At 52.4% G+C, this 20076-nt stretch overlaps 1 protein-coding gene across 1 annotated transcript; it reads left to right on the top strand.

Moving 5' to 3' along the window:
• The first annotated feature begins 729 nt into the window (after window positions 1–729).
• SLC6A18 (solute carrier family 6 member 18) lies at window positions 730–17461 on the top strand. The gene is made up of 12 exons (XM_054578221.1): window positions 730–889; window positions 3649–3789; window positions 4296–4433; window positions 5011–5192; window positions 10122–10232; window positions 11130–11242; window positions 12033–12161; window positions 13024–13180; window positions 13637–13841; window positions 14239–14398; window positions 15803–15965; window positions 17270–17461. The coding sequence occupies exons 1-12, from the start codon at window positions 730–732 to the stop codon at window positions 17459–17461; spliced, it is 1851 nt and encodes a 616-aa protein (XP_054434196.1).
• Window positions 17462–20076: the final 2615 nt, after the last annotated feature.

The following is a 20076-nucleotide window of genomic DNA, read 5'->3' as shown; positions in this document are numbered from 1 at the left end:
GTGTAGTGGATGTCCCTGGTCTTGCCTGCTGCCTGAGGGCAGCAGTGGGTGCTTAGGGTGGCATTGGGTGCTGAGGGTGTAGGGGAAGCTACAGGGTCAAGAAGAAGAAGCCTCTCCCCACCAATTCCCACCCCAACCTCAAAGGTCACCACTGTGTGATTTCATTTACATAAGATTCTTGAAATAACAACTATAGTTAGAGGTTTCCAGGGGTTATGAAGGGGGTGGAAGTGGAAGGGAGATATATGTGGCCATAAAAGGGGACATGAGGACCCCTCTGGTGATGGACAGGACTTGAATTGACATAAGGGCATCGACATCTGGTTGTGATGTTGAGAAGATACTTGCAAGATGTTGCCACTGGGGGAACTGGGCACATGGGCTCTCTGTACTATTTCTTAGACTATTGTCTCGCAATCAAGATAGCCAAATGGGCCCCAGTCTTGGGGCCCCTAAGTGTCCCTGCTGGGAATGGAGGCCCTTGTTGGGAATGGTTCATGGTGGTGGCACCTACAGGCTCTCAGCCCTGGGCATACAAGGCAGGCTGGGGCTGGAGGGGGCCAGGGAGGGACTGCGTGCCAGAGCCAGGGCCTGGCCTGAGTTACCGATTAACTGGCTCTACGGTTTTCCTTTAAATAACAAAAAATACACCTGAAGGGGAGACTGCGCCTGACCTCAAGCCCAAGCAGAAGTTCAAGAGCTGAGTCTGCAGGGTGAGGGAGACCAGGCATGGCGTGCACCCCTGGACCAGACTCACTGGAGGACAGCAGCGGGGACGAGAGGCCCAAGTGGGACAACAAGCTCCAATATCTTCTGAGCTGTGTGGGGTTTGCTGTGGGCTTGGGCAACATCTGGAGGTTCCCGTACCTGTGCCAGAGCCACGGTGGAGGTAAGCCTGTGCCCAGGCTGCATCCTCAACTGCAAGAAGGGGAGAGCAGTCTCATCTCAGACTAGTTCCTGCCCCTGTATGGAAGGTGTTTATCCTGGGAATTAGTGATACACCATGACCCAGGGAGAAACTTTTCCCTTTGGAGTCCAGTCTGAGGGCACTGGCACTGGAGCTCTTGGGACCCAGGCTAACTCTCCAAATGCTGCTTCTGCTCAGCCTCACCTTGGAATTGCCCATGTCTGTGGACTCATCTGGCCTTTACTGCTTGAGTCTGCACTGCAGGCTCCATGCTCCCTTTGAAAGCTGGCTTTGAGCATCTCTCAGGCAGTGGGTCTCCACAGGAGGCTATGGGCCCTATGGGGAAAGTTAGCCCCATTATTTTGTTTTGTTTTGTTTTGTTTTATTCTATTTATTTTATTTTATTTTTAATCATCACCTGAGGACGTGCTTATTGATTTTAGAGAGAAGGGAAGGGAGGGAAAGAGAGAGGGAGAGAAACATCAATGTGAGAGAGAAACATCGGTTGGTTACCTCTCACAAGCACCCCAACTAGGGACTGAACCGGTAACCTCGACTTGTGCCCCGACTGGGAATCAAACCCAAGAGCTTTTGGTTCATGGGAGGACGCTCCAACCAACTGAGCTGCACTGGCCAGGGTGAGACATTCTCTGATGGTCAGAAGGACAGGAACTAAAGCAGTGAGCCCACTTCTTACTCCATGCGCTTGTCTCACTTGGTGCAGCATGAACATGCCTGTTGCTTCCCACTCTCAGTGCAGGGGACTGAGGACAAAAAAAGACACAAACCACCCTTGACATCTGTTATGGATCGTTATCAGATTTTGTCTCCTGACATGATGGGCAGGGGACTCCCCCAGGCCAGGCTTGTACTTCCCTGGGGTCCCCCCTCTAGGGGCTGGCCTGCCTCAGTGCCAGGTCAACTTGACTTCAAGGCACCCTCTGCTCCTGTGAGACTTGAGGGCTCCCAGAGAGTCCCTCACAGTGATCTTCTGGCTCCATTAGGTCTCTGGTGGGAAATGTGGGGAGCTTTTTTGGGGGGCAATTACTCTGGCCTCTCCCGTCCAGGAAATGAGGGACGAAGGGAAGTCTGTGGGTGGGTGAGCTCTCATGCCGCATTTTCTGGTTGCCCTTTCAGCGACAAATGGGTGGCTGACCTGGTGGCGATAGGTAAACAGAGGACAGGCTGAGTCTTGTGAGGGAGACAGGAAGAAAGGGCTCTGCAGGAGCTTCATGGCCTCAGCGCTGCAGAGCAGAGCAGGCAAAAGCACTGTTTGACACAGCTCTCCTGGTTATAAGGGCAATGCGTCTTTAAAGTCTATTTTCTTTCCTGATTATAAGAAGATTCATGGCATGCAGAAAATTTTGAAAATGCGGACAGACAGAAGGAGGAAATTCACCCATCACAGCTGCCCACAGAGGTGTCGGGCATTTATGGGGGTGTGGGGCATGACAGCACCTTGGGCCTTGGGTCTCCTGGTAATAAGCCTCCCTGAAGGCCATCGGAAAGCTCACAACACCCTGGCACAGAGGCTGAAGGCGCAGTCACTCCCACGGCCCCTCTGCTGCCCTTTGCCTCAGGAAAGAGGACAACAGGGAGCAGGCTTGACGCAAGGCTGGACATGCAGGTAGTTACTAATGTCTGTAAACGTTTTACCACCTACAACCCGTCACGTCAGTGCTGCCACATGCCTGGACAGTCCGGGAGCTAATCTCCCTGAAACCTCCCCTCCACAGGCTCTGAGCCAAGGGCAGGGGCTGTGTGGGGGCTTGTGTCCCCGTGAGAGCAGTCCCTGTCACCACCTGAGCCCACGGGCCTTTGTCCCCATTTTTGACATACTTCTTTAGGACCTATTTGCAGATATAAGAGCATTTGGTGAAATGTCATGAACTATGTAACTCGCACTTCTAAAGAACGTCCTCCCCTGTGCCTGAAGGTCCCTTTTGTCTCTGTTTTACCCACCACTGATTATTTTGAAAATGAGGTGTAAGTGATAAATAAGTGATAAGCAGAGAATGTGTCACATGTTTAATTTGTACACGTTCATTACACTGAGGGTGACTAATTTTCTCTCCCATTCATGATTATTCAGCTTTGTGAACTTTAAATGTAAGATGCAGGCAACATGGTAACAAAATTGAGCAGAATATGTAGAGACTGACAATGATTCCATCACGTAAACACCATTTCATGCTCTGTGGGGAAGGTTACCACAGGCTGCTGGGGACCTTGTTCCCCTCCCAACAGCCTAGAGACATCCACAGGGTCCAGGGGCCTCATCCACAGGCCGTGCGGGCAGAGGCTGCAGGTCTCGATTATGCTCGGTGCCTGGATCTATGGATTCTGGGAGCAGCCAGGGCCCTGCTCACACGGCTCAGCAACCAGGACCAAAATTTTTGTTCTGCCCCTCCCACTGCATGGTCAGTGAAGGACAGACAGGCTCAAGCCCAACTCAGGGGTGCAGCTGACAGACGATTTGAGGCATTGGCCTTCCTCAAAACTCTGTGTGAATAAGACAGCACCTTGTCCTGGGAGAGCTGGTAGCCAAGGGTCACGGGGTTTTAGGTGAAACAAAATGGCCCATGGGTTGATGAAACTACCTCTGAAGCACCACCAAGTCGGATGCGGCCAAGTGATTTAAAACAACATTGGGCCCTAAGTGTGGTCTGACCCCTCTTAGGGAGGCCGCGGTGCTTCCCCTACCCATGTGGCTACCTCTGCTGCCCACCATGTCCTTGCAGGGGCCTTCCTCATTCCTTACTTCATCGCCCTGGCCTTTGGGGGAATCCCACTCTTCCACCTGGAGCTCGCCATCGGCCAGCGCCTGCGCAGAGGCAGCGTCGGGGTGTGGCTGGCCATCTCCCCCTACCTGGGTGGAGTCGGTATGCTGCCTTTCTGGGACCCCTGCCCACAGTTGCTGGGGAGGGTGGAAGGTGGGGGCTGTAGTTCTGTGGGCACTGTGGGTTTGCTCGTCATGCCAGCACACATCTGTGGTTCAAAACTTGCAGACAAAGGAGGGGTTTTGGTATAAGTGTGCAGAGAGACCCAGGCAGCATCATCCCTGTGGGAGCACTCCCTGGTTACACTCTGAGGGGGCCTCATTCAGTTCCCCTGAGGAAGGGCTCGGGTGCAGGGTGTTGTGTGGGCTGAGCTCAGGGTGCAGGAAGAAGAGGCAATGGCCTAACCCCATGGAGCAGAAGCAGGCTGTCCCATGTCCTGAGTACTATGGGCCTGTGCACACGCTGAGCCGTCATGTCCTGGGCATGCGGGGAGGCAGGCTAAACAGGGGTTTATAACACATCACCAGCCAAGAGAGACGGCCAGATGCAGCCAGCCGAGGGGCAGCAGAAATGGCGGAAGCTGAGTCAGGACAGTATGTAACCCACAGGCCTGGGCTGCCTCACCATATCCTCCCTGATCGGCCTCTACTACAACACTGTCGTATCCTGGGTGCTGTGGTACTTCCTCAACTCCTTCCAACAACCGCTGCCCTGGGGCACCTGCCCGCTGGACGTCAACTGGACAGGTAATGCCAAGGGCCAGGGAAGTCCATGCTCTGCCTTAGCTCTGAGCCCACATTGTCGCCCTGAAATAGCATGTTTGAAATCCAATTCTCTTTACCCCATGTCCCTGTTCACTGCTGTGTGCAGGGGCCACAGGCAGAATGGAGCCCTGCCCATGCCCGGCAATGAGAGAGTGAGAGGAGCATTGCTGCTTTGGTTGAATTTGGTTCTTTCGGTCCAGACCTCAGCCTAGTGCTGGGTCTGGCTAGATCTTGACAACAAGGAAAACAGTCGTTTTCAGTAGTTTGCTCACGAAGCTGTGTTCACCCTCTTTCCCTTCCCACATCTGGCTCCTATAAATTTGTGTTTCGCTCATTTTGAACGAGGCTGGCCCTGGGGGCCTGACAGTGAGCCTGGGCCCGGAGGCTCCCTGTATCGACCTTATTGGCTATGCTGGACGTCCTGGATAGTGGAGGGCACCAGTCCTGCCCAGTGTGCCCAGCACTTCAGCAGCGGCTCCAGGATGTGGGCGGAGGTTTGCAAAGTCCGAATCCCACCTGAGCTCCTTGGCCAGCCCGTGATGAGACCTCCTGGTTTCAGGGTTTGTGGAGGAGTGCCAGGGCAGCAGCACTGTGAGCTACTTCTGGTACCGGCAGACCCTGAACATCACGGCCGATATCAACTACAGCGGTTCCATCCAGTGGTGGCTGCTGGTCTGCCTGGCTGCCTGCTGGGCAGTCATATACCTGTGTGTCATCAGAGGCATCGAGTCCACAGGGAAGGTGAGCACTCACAGAGTGACCCCACTCCCCGCTCCCTCCAGCTGCAAAGGCTCCCCGACTCCAAACCCTGCCACGCACTGCCAGTAGTGTTTGCCTCAGGTTTAGAGGCTCTGCTAGGAAGGGCATAGGCAACAAGACTGTCATGTCTCCTTTCTGTCTCCAAAACCGTCACAGCACCTTTATCATTATGGGGTGACCATCCTTCTCTGAGTCATAGTCTTTGCTCTGGAGTAGATTAAGACATTACAGAACCACCCAGGCTTCTTTGACCATGCTTTTCCCACTCTTTTTCTTTGAACCTGTTGAGGTTTCTGTTTAAAGTGTGTTTCTTGTCGACAGTATGCAGTTGGGCCTTGCTTTTTTCAATCCAATTTGACCATCCCTACCTTTTGTGTGAGGTGCTCAGACTGTTTACATTTAATGTGATTATTGATCTGTTTGGTAAAAGTCTCACACTTAGGCTTGTTTTCTACTTGTCAGACCTGTTCTTTGTTCCTGTTTCTCTCTTTTCTAAGTATTTTTATGATCCCACATTATGTCCTTTGTTGGCTAATTAGCTGTAATGCTTTGTTTTATCTTAGGGTTGAATTAGGGATTTTGGCTTATCATGGTTCACCTTTGAGCAGCATTGTATGTGGTAGAACCTCCTAGCCCTACACCTCCCTTTCTCCCTCCCAGCTTTTGTGCTGTTGTTATACAGGGTATGGCAAAAGTAGGTTTACAGTTGTTTGTATGGAAAATAATATAATAATTAATAAATTGTAATACACGAATAAAATCTGTTTCGTGTACTCACAACTGAAAATAACTTTTGCCTCACCCTGTGCATTTTACTTAATGTGTATCAAGTACATTGTTAGCATTTTTATTTTAAACAGCTGATCATCTCTTAAGGAGACTTACATAATGAAAAAAAGTGTACTGGTAGTTTCCGCTCAGAAAGGACCAGGGAGCCTGTACCTCTGGCTCATAAGCATGGCTTCCAAAGTGGTCCCAGCTCAGCGGCTTTCCTCCCCACTCCTCTCAGTGCGGAGAAGTCCAGCATCATACATATCTATCTTTTAAAACCGCTATGTGCAGTTCCAGGCACCCATAGACCCTGGCTCCCAGTCGTGGTTGTGAAGCTCTTGCACAGACTAAAATGTACACGTGCACCTAGGCATTCCTCAGTGGGTGTGTGTGCGTTACAGTTTCTCTCACATGAGCGTCTTCACACATGAGAGGACTGGAATTACTGAGGGAGATCAGAGCAGCCATGAGGTCAAACAATCCAACCAGAGATTCTAGACAACCTTGATATCAAAGTCCCTAAATTAGCATCCTGGTGACCCCTAAAGTCAGTCTGTATTTGAAGACAGTGAGAAAAAACTGTCCATTTTATTTATTTATTATTTTTTAAAATTATATTTTATTGATAATGCTGTTACAGTTGTCTTTAATTTTCCCCCCTCCCCCCATCACTCCCTACTCCCTCAGACACTCCTAATACCATTGTTCATGTCCATGGGCCATGCGTATAATAAGTTCTTTGGCTACTACCTTTTCTGTACTGTACTTTACATCCCCATGGCTATTCTGTAACTACCTATTTGTACTTCTTCATTCCCTCACCTCTTCACTCATTTCCCAACAACCCCCTCTCATATGGCAACCATCAAAATATTCCTTGTATCCATGATTCTGTTTCTTCTTGTTTGCTGTTTGTTTTTTTAGATTCATTTATTGATAGATATGTATTTATTGCCATTTTATTGTTCATAGTTTTGATCTTTTTATTTGTTTTAGAGAAAGGGGAAAGGAGGGACAAAGAGAGGGAGAGAAATATTGATGTGAGAGAGAAACATCAATTGGTTTCCTCTTGCATGCCCCCAACTGAGGACCTGGGGACATGGCCTGCAACCCAGGCATGTGATCTGCCTGGGAATCAAAACAGCAACCTTTTGCTCCACATGCCAGTGCTCAATCTTCTGAGCCACACCTGCCAGCATTCCTTCTTTTTCTTAAGTAAGTCCCTTTAACATTCCATATAATAATGGTTTGGTGATGAAGAACTCCTTTAGTTTTTTTCTTGTCTGGGAAGCTCTTTATCTGCCCTTTGATTCTAAATGATAGCTTTGTTAGATAGAGCAATCTTGGCTGTAGGTCCCTGCTTTTCATGTCTTTGAATATTTTTTGACAATCCCTTCTAGCCTGAAAAGTTTCTTTTGAGAAATCAGCTGACAATCTTATGGGAGCTCCCCTGTAGATAACTACTTTTCTCTTGATGCTTTCAAGATTCTCTCTTTATCCTTAACTTTAGCATTTTAATTATGAGGTGTTTTGGAGTGGGCCTCTTTGCATCTCTCTTGTTTGGGACTCCCTGTGCTTCCTGGTCTTGCATATCTATTTCCTTCGCCAAATTAGGGAATTTTCCTTTCATTATTTTTTCAAATAGATTTCCAATTTCTTGCTCTTTCTCTTCTCCTTCTGGCACCCCTGTGATGTGAATATTGGAACATTTGAAGTTTTCCCAGAGGCTTCTTACACTATTCTAATTTTTTTAGATTCTTTTTCCTTCTTGTTGTTCTGCATGGTTGTTTTTTGCTTTCTTATGTTCCAAAACATTGACTTGATTTTCAGCTTCGCCCACTCTACTGTTGTTTCCCTGTACATTGTTTTTTACTTCAATTAGTGTGTCCTTCATTTCTAAGTGGATTTTTTTTATGATGTTGAGGTCCTCACTGAGTTTCTTGGGCATCCTTATAACCAGTGTTTTGAACTCTGCATCTGATAGATTGCTTTTCTCAATTTTGTTTAGTTATTTTTCTGGAGTTTTGATCTGTTCTTTCATTTGGGCCATGATTCTTTGTCTCCTCATTTTGGCGGCCTCACTGTATTTGTTTCTATGTATTAGGTAGAGCTACTTCGACTCCCTGTCTTGGTAGCATGGCCTAATGTAGTAGGTACCCTGAACGGTCCAGTGGCACAGACTCCCCTATCACCCAAGCTCAGTACTTGAGGTGTGGCCTTTGTGTGGGCTAAATACACCTGTCTTTTTTAGTTGAGCCTTGATTACTGTTGGCAGGTCAATAGGAGGTATTTACCCAAGCCAGTCAGTTGTAAGGGCTGGCTGTGACCACTGACTACCAACCTCCACCCTCTGTGGAGGATTAGCTTTGTGGGGGTAGGTTGGTGATGCTCTGATATGATCTGTAGTCATCTTCTGGGTGCTCAGGCTCAGGGGTTTCCAGGGTGGTGCAGGCCAAGGTCAGCCCCCACCTGTGTTCTGCTCAGCTCCATACTGCATGGTCTATAAAAACAATCTGAGATGGCTGCTACTTGTGCTGGGCTTGGAGATTCCCAGGTGAAGCCAAGCTGTGAATCTAGGCTGGCTGCTGCTAGTGCTGGGCCTGGGGCCACTAAGCAAGAGGTATGGGGACTGGGGTCTCACTGAGACCAACTGCTGCTTGTTTGAGAGGATTTAAGAAGTTGTGAAGCATGAGCCAAGGCCAGCCATTCATATGGAAAAGTCACTATTAACAGCTTGGATGGGTCCATAAGTTGAGTGAGATGGAGTCTCAGGAGATCTCCAGGGTGGGTCAAATGGTGTTAGCCAGGTTGATGGAGTTTCAGATATGGCACCTGCCTGCTCCCTCTGTGGCCCTGTAGGGGGAGGGTTCAGAAAAGAGACAATGGCCTCTGCTTGCCTTTCTCTCTGGGAGAAAGTTGTGCACCAGCTCCCACCCTGATACCAGATACTTCAGTTCCTCTCTCTATGCCACTGGAGCCTTTCAAGCTGCTACCCTGCTGCTGGAACTCAGAGGGAATGAGTCTGAGTAAGTCTGTGTGTGGGTTCTTTAAGAGGAACTGCTTGGGACTGCAGAAGTTTCTTCCACTGACTCAATCCCCACTGGTTTTTGCAGCCAAAAGTTATGAAGACTTATCTTCCTGGTACTGGAACCCTGGACTGGGAGGGCTGGTATGCATCTGGGATGCCTTGCTCCCAAGATATCCTTCCTGAATTTTTATCCACCACATGTGGATGTGGGACCAGCCCATTCCACGTCTCTGCCCCTCCTACTGGTCTGGATGGAGGTGGTTTCTATAATTCTGTAGTTGTGAGACTTTCATTCAACTTGATTTCGGATGGTTCTGAGGATGGTTGTTCTATAGTTTATTGTAATCTTTACATGGCTGTGCGAGGAGGCAAGCCTTGTCTGCCTATGCCATTGTCTTGACTATAAGTCTATTTTTTAAAAGACTTTATTTATTTATTTTTAAAGAGTGGGAAATGGAGGGAGAAAGAAAGAGAAAGATACATGGATGTGTGAGAGAAATATTGATCATTTGCTTCTCATGTGTCCCAACCAGGGACCTGACCTAAAATCTAGGCATGAACCAGTGACCTTTCAGTCTGCAGGACGATGCCCAGCCCACTGAGCCACACTTGTTAGGGCAATAGTGTCCATTTTAGATTTACTTTGCATAGATGCTGTGGTACAGATTCCTACCCAAACATGACTGAGAATGGGTGCCATGTGGGACATGGGAGAGGATGTGGGCAGGTGTGAGGCCCTAAGACCCCTGAGAGAGGGCAGGGGATTGGGGTGGGAAGAGTGTTAGTAAAGCAAGCGCTGAATGTCTGTAGTACAAATAAGACAGAGGCCACTACCCGGGAAGTCAGTGCCCAACTCAGATGACCCATGGACACAAACGCGTACGTGAATCCACGTGTGACCATCACAGTGAGCTCCAAACCATCCAAGCTTGACTGGAGTCCACCTCTACCATCTTTACCATGCCCTCCACCCTGACTTGACCAGAATCCCAGATGAATGATGTAACACTGGCCACTAAGCTGTTTCTAGCATGCCTGCCTGGCTAACGATTTTTATGTGGAACAGATATCACTGAAAAACCTCACAATCTAGTCTTTTTTTTTTTTTTAAGGCAATTTATTTCACAGTCTTGTTCCCCTACCTGGTCCTGACGATCTTCCTTATTAGAGGACTCACCCTGCCCGGGGCAACCGAAGGGTTAACCTACCTGTTCACTCCCAACGTAAGTGGGTCTCAAATGGAAGTCCAGGCACCAAAAAACATTCAAGTCAGGGCCACAGCTGAGCCCAGCCCAGCTATCCCAGTCCCTTGCCATGTGGGGAGAGGATGGGGGTGGGGAGTGTGGGCCTCAGGGAAGAAGTCAGGGTCGGAGCAAAGGGAACAAGAGGAGGACACGGTTTTGGATAAGCAGACTTTGGTGCTAGTGGGATGTTGGGGGCCAGGGTTCAGGGGTGAGGCTGGTTGGGGACCTGATGTCCCATTTCTAGTGCCCTGGACCCCATATGTCCAGCTGCATAGCCCCGGAGATGAGGAGGCATGGGACCAAGGGACCTTCCTGCCGGAGTGCAACTCTTCTAGACCACTCCACACTCTCAGGATCCCAGCATCCCCTGTGAGATTCTCAGGCTGCATGGCATGCCCCAGGCTCCGCAGGCAGTGTCCTGCCCCGGAAGAAGGGAAAGGGGCACCTGTGTGTGGAAGGGTGTTTGCCCGGGGTTCCCTGGCAGCAGAAACACCAGGCACTGTGTGCAGGTGAATCCCACCTTGGCAAATACAAGTCACTCAAATCCCCCAGGCCTGAAAGGAACAGATAACACAGCCAAGTTCAAGTTGCTCAGACCCATCTCCCAGTCCTGAGAGGTTTACAGCCAAGTTCTCAGTACCCGCACGTCCCATGTGGACAGGAGCTGTGGCTTATTTGACATGTCACAGGATGGGAGGCCAAGTTTGCTGTATTAACTGCCCTTCCAAGCATGTTCTCTTAACTGTCCTTGGGGCCTGAGACATGACACCACTCATGACAGCTGCCCCAGGGGAAGCCCTGGGAATATTCTGGGACAGTAAGTGCTGGGGCGATTGTTGTGTGTCTTTGGCACCAGGTTCTCCTATGTTCCTCTAGTTGCAGACTCTCCAGAGCCCCCGGGTGTGGCTGGATGCAGCCACCCAGATATTCTTCTCTCTGTCTTTGGCCTCTGGAGGACACATTGCGTTCGCAAGTTACAACCCATCCAGGTAGGACCAAGTCTGTCCTGATGCTCACTCAGCATATCTTTATGGGACTTCCTGCCTGGGACAGAGGGTGAACTAATGTGAACTTGAAATGGGATCAGATTCTGGGGATTCCAGCAATTACTGAGTCATCCCCTGAGGGCTGGAGGTCAGATCCTGTGCAGTAGCCTCCGGCACGTTCCGGAGCCACTGCTGGAAGAGAGCCCAGATAACCAGACTATATGGGGCGGACACCGCCCAACATGTACCACGTGTGTGGCTCATGAGGTCATAGAGCAGAAATGCCACTACGGTGACTAACACAAATCCAGGCCTCCACTCTGCAGGGAGACACAGCCACTGTTTATGAGACCTGTTACCCCCATAATGACCACGGCATGGTAAACTATGCAGTGAGAGTCCCCCGACACCTGAAACCTAATTCCTTGTGGTGTCAGTATTTCTACCCCTAAGAGAGGGCAGGGACAGGAGGTAGAAGGAGAAGGGCCAGCTGGGCCATGGGTTGTGTTGACAAGTTACTGTCTTAACTCTCACCTTCTGTAGCTGTGTGCAGTTAGCCCACCTCTGCAGCCTGGATTCGGAATTGGTGGGAGGGGTTGGTGAGGAGGGGGTGGAGGGGAGGAGGCCAAGGCTGTCTTGAGACCACCAGGAACAGTGCAGTGTTTCTGGGTCACACACAAGAGGCCCCGGCTGCAGCGTGGGGAGCGTCAGGGTCGGGGTGCTGAGGCAGCAGGCCCCCACCGAGTTTCCTCTCCGAGCAGCTCTAACCATAGTATATGTTATGTCTGCTCAGGAACGACTGCGAGAAGGACGCAGTGATCATCGCCCTGGTCAACAGCATGACCTCCCTCTATGCCTCCATTGCCGTCTTCTCGGTCCTGGGGTTCAAGGCGGCCAATGATTACGGGCGCTGCTTGGACAGGTGTGCACAGCATCCTGGGGCCACCAGCTAGGGCCTGCTGCACTGGGGGTGCTGCTCTCTGAATTTCTATTTCCTTAGGGGAGGAGGGCAGAGAGTGTCCCCCAAAGGTGCGTCTACCCAGAAACTAGAATGTGGCCTCGTTGGGTCTTTGCAGATAGTGTTGGTTAAGAAGAGTTCATACTGGAAAGGCCGCCCCAAATCCATGAGTGTACCCTTATATGAGACAGAAAGGGATACATGGCCACACAGGCAGAGGCGATGTGATGCCGAGGCAGAGGCTGGAGTGACACACCACAAGCCCGAGAAGGCCTAGAGCATCAGGAGCTGGGAGAGGCAGGAAGGACACCCCCTGCAAGTCCCCAGCAGGTGATCTGGGCAAGTCCATGGTGCTGCTGTGACACATGTTCTAATGAGCTGGGCCAAGCCCACAGAGGGAGGAAGGGGACAGGCAGTGCCCCCAGGATGGGGTGGAATGTTCTGGAGAGGCTGTAGGGCCAATGCCCTGATGAGCAGTGTAGTTTCTACTTGGTTGTTCTAGCTGCTTCCACCAAAATGCCTGGTGAACACGAGTTGTTGATCCAGTAACTGCACTAGAAATCAACCTGACAAGCTTCCCTGGGTGGTGTGTCTTGTTCTTGCTGAATTTAGGGACAGCACACATGTGCCACACTTGGGGGACATTTTAAACAGCAAAATCACCACCAAAAAGCACAAAATATGTGAAAACCCTGGGCCCCAACTGTCCACAGTGGAGATGATACAGGAAGGCAGTGTGTGGTCCCTTTTGGGTGTCTCTAGCTGTGCCCACTTGTGGGAGCCAGGTACCCCGCTGAGGGCTGACTCAGCCTCTCTGTCCCTGCAGGAACATCCTCAGCCTCACCAATGAGTTTGATTTCCCTGACCAGAGCATCTCCAGGGACGACTACACTGCTGTCCTCACGCACCTGAATGCCACCCAGGCCGATAGGGTGGCTGGGCTGCACCTGGACTCCTGCTGTCTGCACGACTTCCTGGATAAGGTACTGAGGGGCCTGGCCTTGCTGCAGGCAGCTGACCAGGGGAGTGGCCGTCACTGGCTGTGGCGGGTGTTGAGCAGCTGCACGTGGGGCCAGCTGATCATCGGGGACTATGGCAATAGGCTGGGATGGGTCATCAGGAGGCAGGCCCTCAAGGCAGCGGTCTGATGGGTGCCTGAGCCCAAGGGCCTGGGGCCCCATGTCACATGTTGGCTGGAGGCTATTAAAGGAAAAAATGTTCCTTTCACTCAGAGGTGCGCCCCTATTTTCCCAGCACAGCCCACATAGAGCAGGACTACCACCTCAGCCCTGAGGCCAGGAGGGGCATCGGTGCACCCGTATCTCATGGTGCAGGATATGTTGGTGCATGTGTCCAAGCGCTAGGAGTGCCAGCATAGGTATCAAAGCTCGGATGCTCCATGCACATGTGTCCCAGCATGGGCCACGCGTGTGTTGCAGAGTGCCTCAGGCACGGGCCTGGCCTTCATCGTCTTCACGGAGGCCATCCTGCACATGCCAGCAGCACCTGTGTGGGCTGTGCTCTTCTTTGTGATGCTGTTCACCTTGGGGCTGTCATCCATGTTTGGGCACATGGAGGCTATCATCACACCACTCTTGGATATGGAGGTCCTGCCAAGATGGGTCCCCAAGGAGGCCCTGACTGGTGAGTGTTGTCACTGTCCCCCTGCTTCACAGCTCTTTTTCTACTCCCAACGCTGTCCAGAAACCCTCTTCCATTAAAGTTTGAGAGCTGTGTCCCAGTATCCATGGAAGGTTGGGCCAGCCTTGTCACCTCTCAGCGAGGGACACAGGGGCCCTGCGCTGACTTGACGCCCCTAAGGGTCATTATGGGAGAGCGGAGAGTCAGCGGGGCAGGGAGCAGGGAACAGGGAGCAGGGATCCCCTCCCACCCTGCCCAGTGAGTCCAATCCCAGCATCCTCTTGTCCTCTGAGCACAGTCTGGGAATTGGTGGGGACAGGCAGACAGGAGAGAAGGTGTGAGGAGCTGGGAGGGCAGCAGCCTGGGCGACTTACTCAGATGTGAGTGTCCGTGCCCACAGGGGCGGTCTGCCTGGGCTGCTTCCTCATGTCAACCTGCTTCGCGCTGCAGTCTGGAAACTACTGGCTTGAGATTTTCGACAGCTACGCTGCTTCCCTGAACCTAATCATGTTCGCCTTCCTGGAGGTGGTCGGTGTCATCTATGTTTATGGGATGGAAAAGTGAGTTCTGCTTCCCTGGGCATCAGCGGGGGCTGACGTCCTGCCCCTCTGCTCCCAGCATCCCTGTATACAATGTCTGCGCTTCACAGCAGCCAGTCCCCAGGGCACCTAAGAGGACAAGACAGAATCATCTGAGGCCCCTCTAAAAATGTACCTAACGGTGGCTCCCAGTGGTCCACAGAAGCCTTCGCAGCACCAGCCTACCAGGCTGTGCTGGCCTCCCAGCCTGTGGGGAGGCAAACAAGAAAGTGGCCAGTCTCTCGCCACATAGGGCAGGCTCTTCAAGTTCAAGGACTGGTAGGCACTAGGGTACCAGAAGGTCCTCTCTGCCCAGATGCCCTCCTGGAGGCCTCTGAGAAGGCTCAGCACTGGTCCTGCCCATCCCCACAAGGCTGGGGCCTGCTGCACACTCACCTTCTCTCACACTTGGACTCACCCTTATCACTCATACCTGCATTCACACCTGTAACTTGTACCTAGCACACCCACACTTAGGCCTGCAATCATACCTGCCGCCGCTAACCCCAGTTTTGTTCCAGTGGCCCTAGAGGTTGTGCTCTCTGTCCTTGGTTCCAAGGGGTCCTGGGAGCCACCAAATCTAGGGCCTTCACCACTGCCCTGTGGGTGCGGGGGCCAGTGTGCTTGTTCTGAGGTGAGACACTGCCCACCTGGAGAAATGGAAGTGAGAGGCAGCTGACCTCGTAATGTGGGACAAACAGTGAGCCCTGAATCCCACCCAGCCCCGGGCCCTTGGGAGAGACACTCAGGACCCATCTGAGCAGAGCTGGGGTGGAGGGAGCAGGCAGAGGAAGAGCCACAAGAGGGTTCCTGCCTTTCCACTGGCTCCTGGATGCAGCTGCTGCACATCCTGGGGCAGCTCTGTCCCAATCCCCAGGGGCAGGGTCATTCACAGGTGGCTTCTCTACCCTGGGCACTGAGGGCACCAGCCCGGGCACCAGCTTCCTTCCCACGTCTGGGCTGGCAGGGGCGTTTTTGCTTCTCACGCAGCAGCTGAGCCTCCCAGGGATGAAACCCACAGTTCCCATCCAGTGGCACCTCACCCAGGGGCCGGGCTGGGGGCCAGGCTGAGCTCCTCCTTGCTGTCTGGCAAGGGCCAGGAGCCCCTGGAGCACCCCATGCCCTGCCCTCTCCCTTATCCAGACTAACTTGCTCACTCAGGCCTTTACCACATACCGATGGGAGGTTGAGACCTTATCAGGATCTGAGAGGGCTGCCCATTTGGTGGCTGCTCAGGAAGGCAAGGGGGCTAAGGACAGATAGAGGTTGGGGGCAGCCCCCAAAGGTCACATCTTGGTGACCCTGGATGAAGCTGCTGGCTGAGTATGTGGGCTTGCAGACATGGGGCCAGGTGGGGGAACCTAAACCCCCCAATGTCTCTGGCAGGTTCTGTGACGACATAGCGTGGATGACTGGGAGGCGACCTGGCCTCTACTGGCGGGTGTCCTGGAAGGTTGTCAGCCCCCTGCTGCTGCTGAGCATCTTCATGGCTTACATAACCTTCTTGACCTGGACAACGATGAGCTATAGGGCCTGGAACCCCCAATACGTAGGTCCTTCAGATGGGGACCGAGGGATCCTGGGATCTACCTGAGACTGGGCCTGAACTGGCCCTGGTGCCGTCCAGGGCCCAGATGACCTTCCTGGGGGACATTTGTACCCTCAGTGACAATGTGGGCTGCCTTTTCTTTCTTCTTTTTTTTTTTTTAATTTTTATTTGTTTATTTTTTAGAGAGAGGGGAAGGGAGGGAGAAAGAGAGGGAGAAACATCGATCAGTTGCCTATCTCACACCTCCAGCTGGGGATCTGGCCTGCAACCCAAGCATGTGCTCTGACCGGGAATCGTTCACAGGCTGGTGTGCAATTCCCTGAGATACACCAGCCAGGGCTGGGATGCCTTGTCTATGAGACCCGAGGCCATGGGACCTCTAGAGTTCCCTGGGACATCAGAGGTGACTCTGGCAGCTTGGACAACCTCAGGCAGAAGGACCGGAGCAGTTACCAGATTCTGGTGACCTCACAGGTCCCTGGAGCCCCCCACACAGAGATATGGCCTCCAGCCACACTTCCCAAGGGCTATGGGGACAGGCACTGCATGCTGCTCGCTCCTGGCCTGAGATGAGAGAAGGTGCATGTGGCTTGTGTCACTGAACTACCACCAAGTCCTGCCAGAGGGCTGAGCCATGTGGCTTGGCTGACCTGCCACCCTCTCTGACCATTCTGAGCTGTGCTGTTCCCCTTGTGGGGAGTATGGGAGTGACTCTATTCCAAATTCCCCTTAGAAAGTGGAGCTTCCCAAGTCACCATGGGCAGGAGAAGGAGAAATGATGCTATGCTTCTCAAAGAATTTTTGTGAATATTATCCTATTAGATTCACACAGTAGTGCCCTGCGAGCCTCAAAAGGGCCTGAAATCGGCGTGTTGTCTCGCCCTCCAACAGAGGGGAGAGGGAGGCCACAAGGCCTGATGATGCCCAGGGGGTCAGACGGATGCAACCTTGAGCCTATAGGTTCCCTTGCGGCGGTCAGGGCAGCTCTTCCCAGAAAACAATCCCTAGGTTTCAGGCCTGTCTCTCTGAGTCCTGTTCCCAGAAGAGGCTCGGCCCGTGTCCTGAAACTTGAGCTCCTGGTGCTCTCACTGCTGAGGCAGCAGCCCCTGGTTGTGTGACTGTTGCATTCCTCCATCTGGAATGAAGAAGCCTGCTGCTTCATTTCAGGAAGACTTGGGGTGGAGCTGCCCACACAATCCACGTTCACTTGGCTGAGGGTCAGCCTTGCTCTGTCCAGGGTGGTGGAGTGGGATGGCGCTCTTCCCTTCCCCGGGCACTCACTCTGTGGCCTTGTGTCTCTGCAGGAGCAGTTCCCCTTGCGGCAGGAGAAGTCCTACCCTGGCTGGGTGCAGGTCATTTGTGTGTTTCTGTCTTTCTTGCCCACACTGTGGGTCCCGGGGGTTGCACTGGCCCAGTGGTTCGCCCGGCGCAGACAGAAGCAGGAGAGAGTGCAGCAGGACACACGCCTGAAGCTGCAGAACAGTGCAGTCTGCTGAGGGCGGAGGAGGGCCTAGCCTGTACGCCCCTCACCCACAGATCACCCAACCCCATTATACTCACCCCCAACCCTGAGACCTGTGGTTGTAGCTCCCCGATGCCCTCATGCCTTCTGACCCTGTCCAGTGCTCAGACCAGCTTCCACATCATGCTGTTCTCCAAGGGGGAGACAGCCAGCATCTGGCTCCTGGGGCCCTGCAGTCGGGGGTCCTGCAAAGCACTATTTGGGTGGCCATTGGTTGTGCCCAGCAAATCCATGGGCAAAATGGCAGGGGGGGTCTCACTGCCAAGCAGGCCAGCAGAGAGGGCTCTAAGAAGGCCACATCTGTACCCTGTGCAGTGGGCTCTCGCAGCACACAAGTTGTGGGAATTGTAGGGCTGATCTCCAAGGAGAAGTGAGCGGTCCCCTGGCCCACAGCAGCCCCTGTACCTAGAGCACTTGGATCATGGGGAGGGTCTGTCGTGACCACACAGGTGAAGGGGAACTACATAGCCAGCAGGAGCATGGGCTTGTCTCAGGCGAGGTGCGTAGCCTCATGTGGGGAATTGTCACAGGGAACACGTGGGCACCCCAAAATGGGCCCTCCCCAAGGGAGCAGTTAGCCCAGCCAGGGGGCTGGCTGGTTTCTCCTGAGGTTATATCAGAAACACTGCCTTTCATTCTTTTAAAACTTTCTCAAAGACTTAAACGTGTGTCAAGAAGGTACTAAAAGGCTGATTATCATTCAGGTTCCTACTGTCTCGGAGGAGCCACATCACTCACTCACTCCCAGATGCTCCTAGTCACTCCTCGGCGCTGTCCATACGCTGAGCCCCCCTGCAGGCCACAGCCAGGACCTGCCTGTTCTACAGCCCTTGGGGCGGTGCGTCTTCCCCAGCTCAAGTGCTCACTCTTCCACCTGCCCACCCTCCTTCCCCACCCTCCTTTCCTCCTCCACCACCACCGAGCCAGGGGGCAGGGTGGTGGTGCCGAGCCCTGACACACAGGCTTGCTTATGACCTGCCACCCTGAGACCATGCTGTCCTTGGCTACCTGCTGCTGGGAACAGCCCCTGTGAAGACCCAGCACACGCCTTTCTAAGCACCTTTTAGGCCAGTTCCTAGTTGGGCTAGTGCTGTCCAGGGTGCTGAAAACCCCAGCCAAGGGCTATGGCAGGTTATGAACAACCCACGTCAGGCCTGCTGTGCCCACAGCCAGCCCAGACCCAGACAAACAGAGCATGCATTACTGCTGCCTTAGAGCAGCTGGGTGTTCGAGTGGACTGAATTCAAGAGTACCCCAAAGTATGTGTTAAGCCCCACGGTTGGGTGAGGCCTGGCCTTTGCTCCCATGCTGCAACCCTGACCCTTTCCTCTATTGAAAAGCCAGCAATGGCCAGTGCGTCTTTCTCACATGGCATCTCTCTGACATACTGCCTCTTCAGCCTTTTAGGGACCCTATGATAACACTGGTTCTTCCAGATAATTCATAATCATCTCCCTTTTGCTCTGATTAGTTACCTAATTTCACTTCAGGTTTTGGGATTTAGGGTGTAACTTTGGGGGTCGTTATTTTGCCTCACACAGCACCTGTGGGTTCTGAGCCCACAGGCTGGGGAGCCCTTTGCTCTACAGTGTCCACAACAGCTAGGTGTCAAGCACAGGTGGGCAAGAGAGGGGAAGGATCGTTGGACTGGGGGCGGGGTAACCACTCAGCACTTTGAGGCGCCTGGAGGTATCCTCTGCTTCCACTCCTGCTTCCTGGTCACTCCTTCCAAGTTGCTCCACTTGCTCCTTACACATCTGTGGGATGCAGAAGCAAATGGGCTCCTGTTCCTGTAGATCTAGGGAAAACCAAAAATCTACATATTTTCCTTCACTTTAAAATTTTTAAAATCATTTTCTCATTTCTCCCTGAGCTTTTGGCAGACTGCAGAGTGGTTTTGAAAAAGAGATGAGTCAAATTCTTAGTGAGTCCATGTATCTATTTAAAAAGTGAAAACATAATATATTGGGGTAGGGGGAGGTCAGGTTGCCCTAGGCCTCATCTCAGCATTCAGGTGATTGGGGAGCCCAAGCGCCTATCCCCATGGAATGAGGACAATGTGGCCTCCCCCTCCCCCCTTGGAGCTTCTCCACTCAGTGCCTTAGGTGGGGAGGTAAACTCCCCTCTCCCTTTCCTTCCCTCTATCCCCCACCCCTGGTGCAAGCAACAGGAAGAAATAATAATTTAAGATACACACTGTCAAAAAAAAAAAGAAATTCTTAGTGAGTGAAGCCTGATCAAAGCACACACCCTTGTCAAGGGTTTAACACTTGTGTGAAGATGCACATGACCCTGTGTAAAACTGCCACAGAACGCACTTCCTAGAGAACAAGATTCTGGAGCTTCTAGAAGACAGGTAATGGAGCGATAACTGACCTCCTGGGCCCAGGCTGCTATGGAAATGACAGAAATGCCCAGGGCGCCATGAGCCCGTGGTGATCAGGGCGCGACAGGTCAGGCGCCTGCAGGTCCCGGTCATGTCCTGTCCTACCCACCCTGGGTGATGGGTTGGTTCTCCCTGATTTACAACGGCGAGGATTCTGCAAACACTCAGGGTGGGGCTCAGTCTCTCACCGCTCACATCTCCTG

The sequence above is a fragment of the Pteronotus mesoamericanus genome, unplaced genomic scaffold (genome assembly GCF_021234165.1).
Source record: "Pteronotus mesoamericanus isolate MK-2021 breed Mesoamerican mustached bat unplaced genomic scaffold, CSHL_Meso_final contig_50, whole genome shotgun sequence".
In the NCBI taxonomy this organism is placed as follows: Eukaryota; Metazoa; Chordata; class Mammalia; order Chiroptera; family Mormoopidae; genus Pteronotus; species Pteronotus mesoamericanus.
The sequence above is the reverse complement of the archived record's forward strand: the minus strand, read 5'-3'. Positions and strand labels throughout refer to the sequence as shown.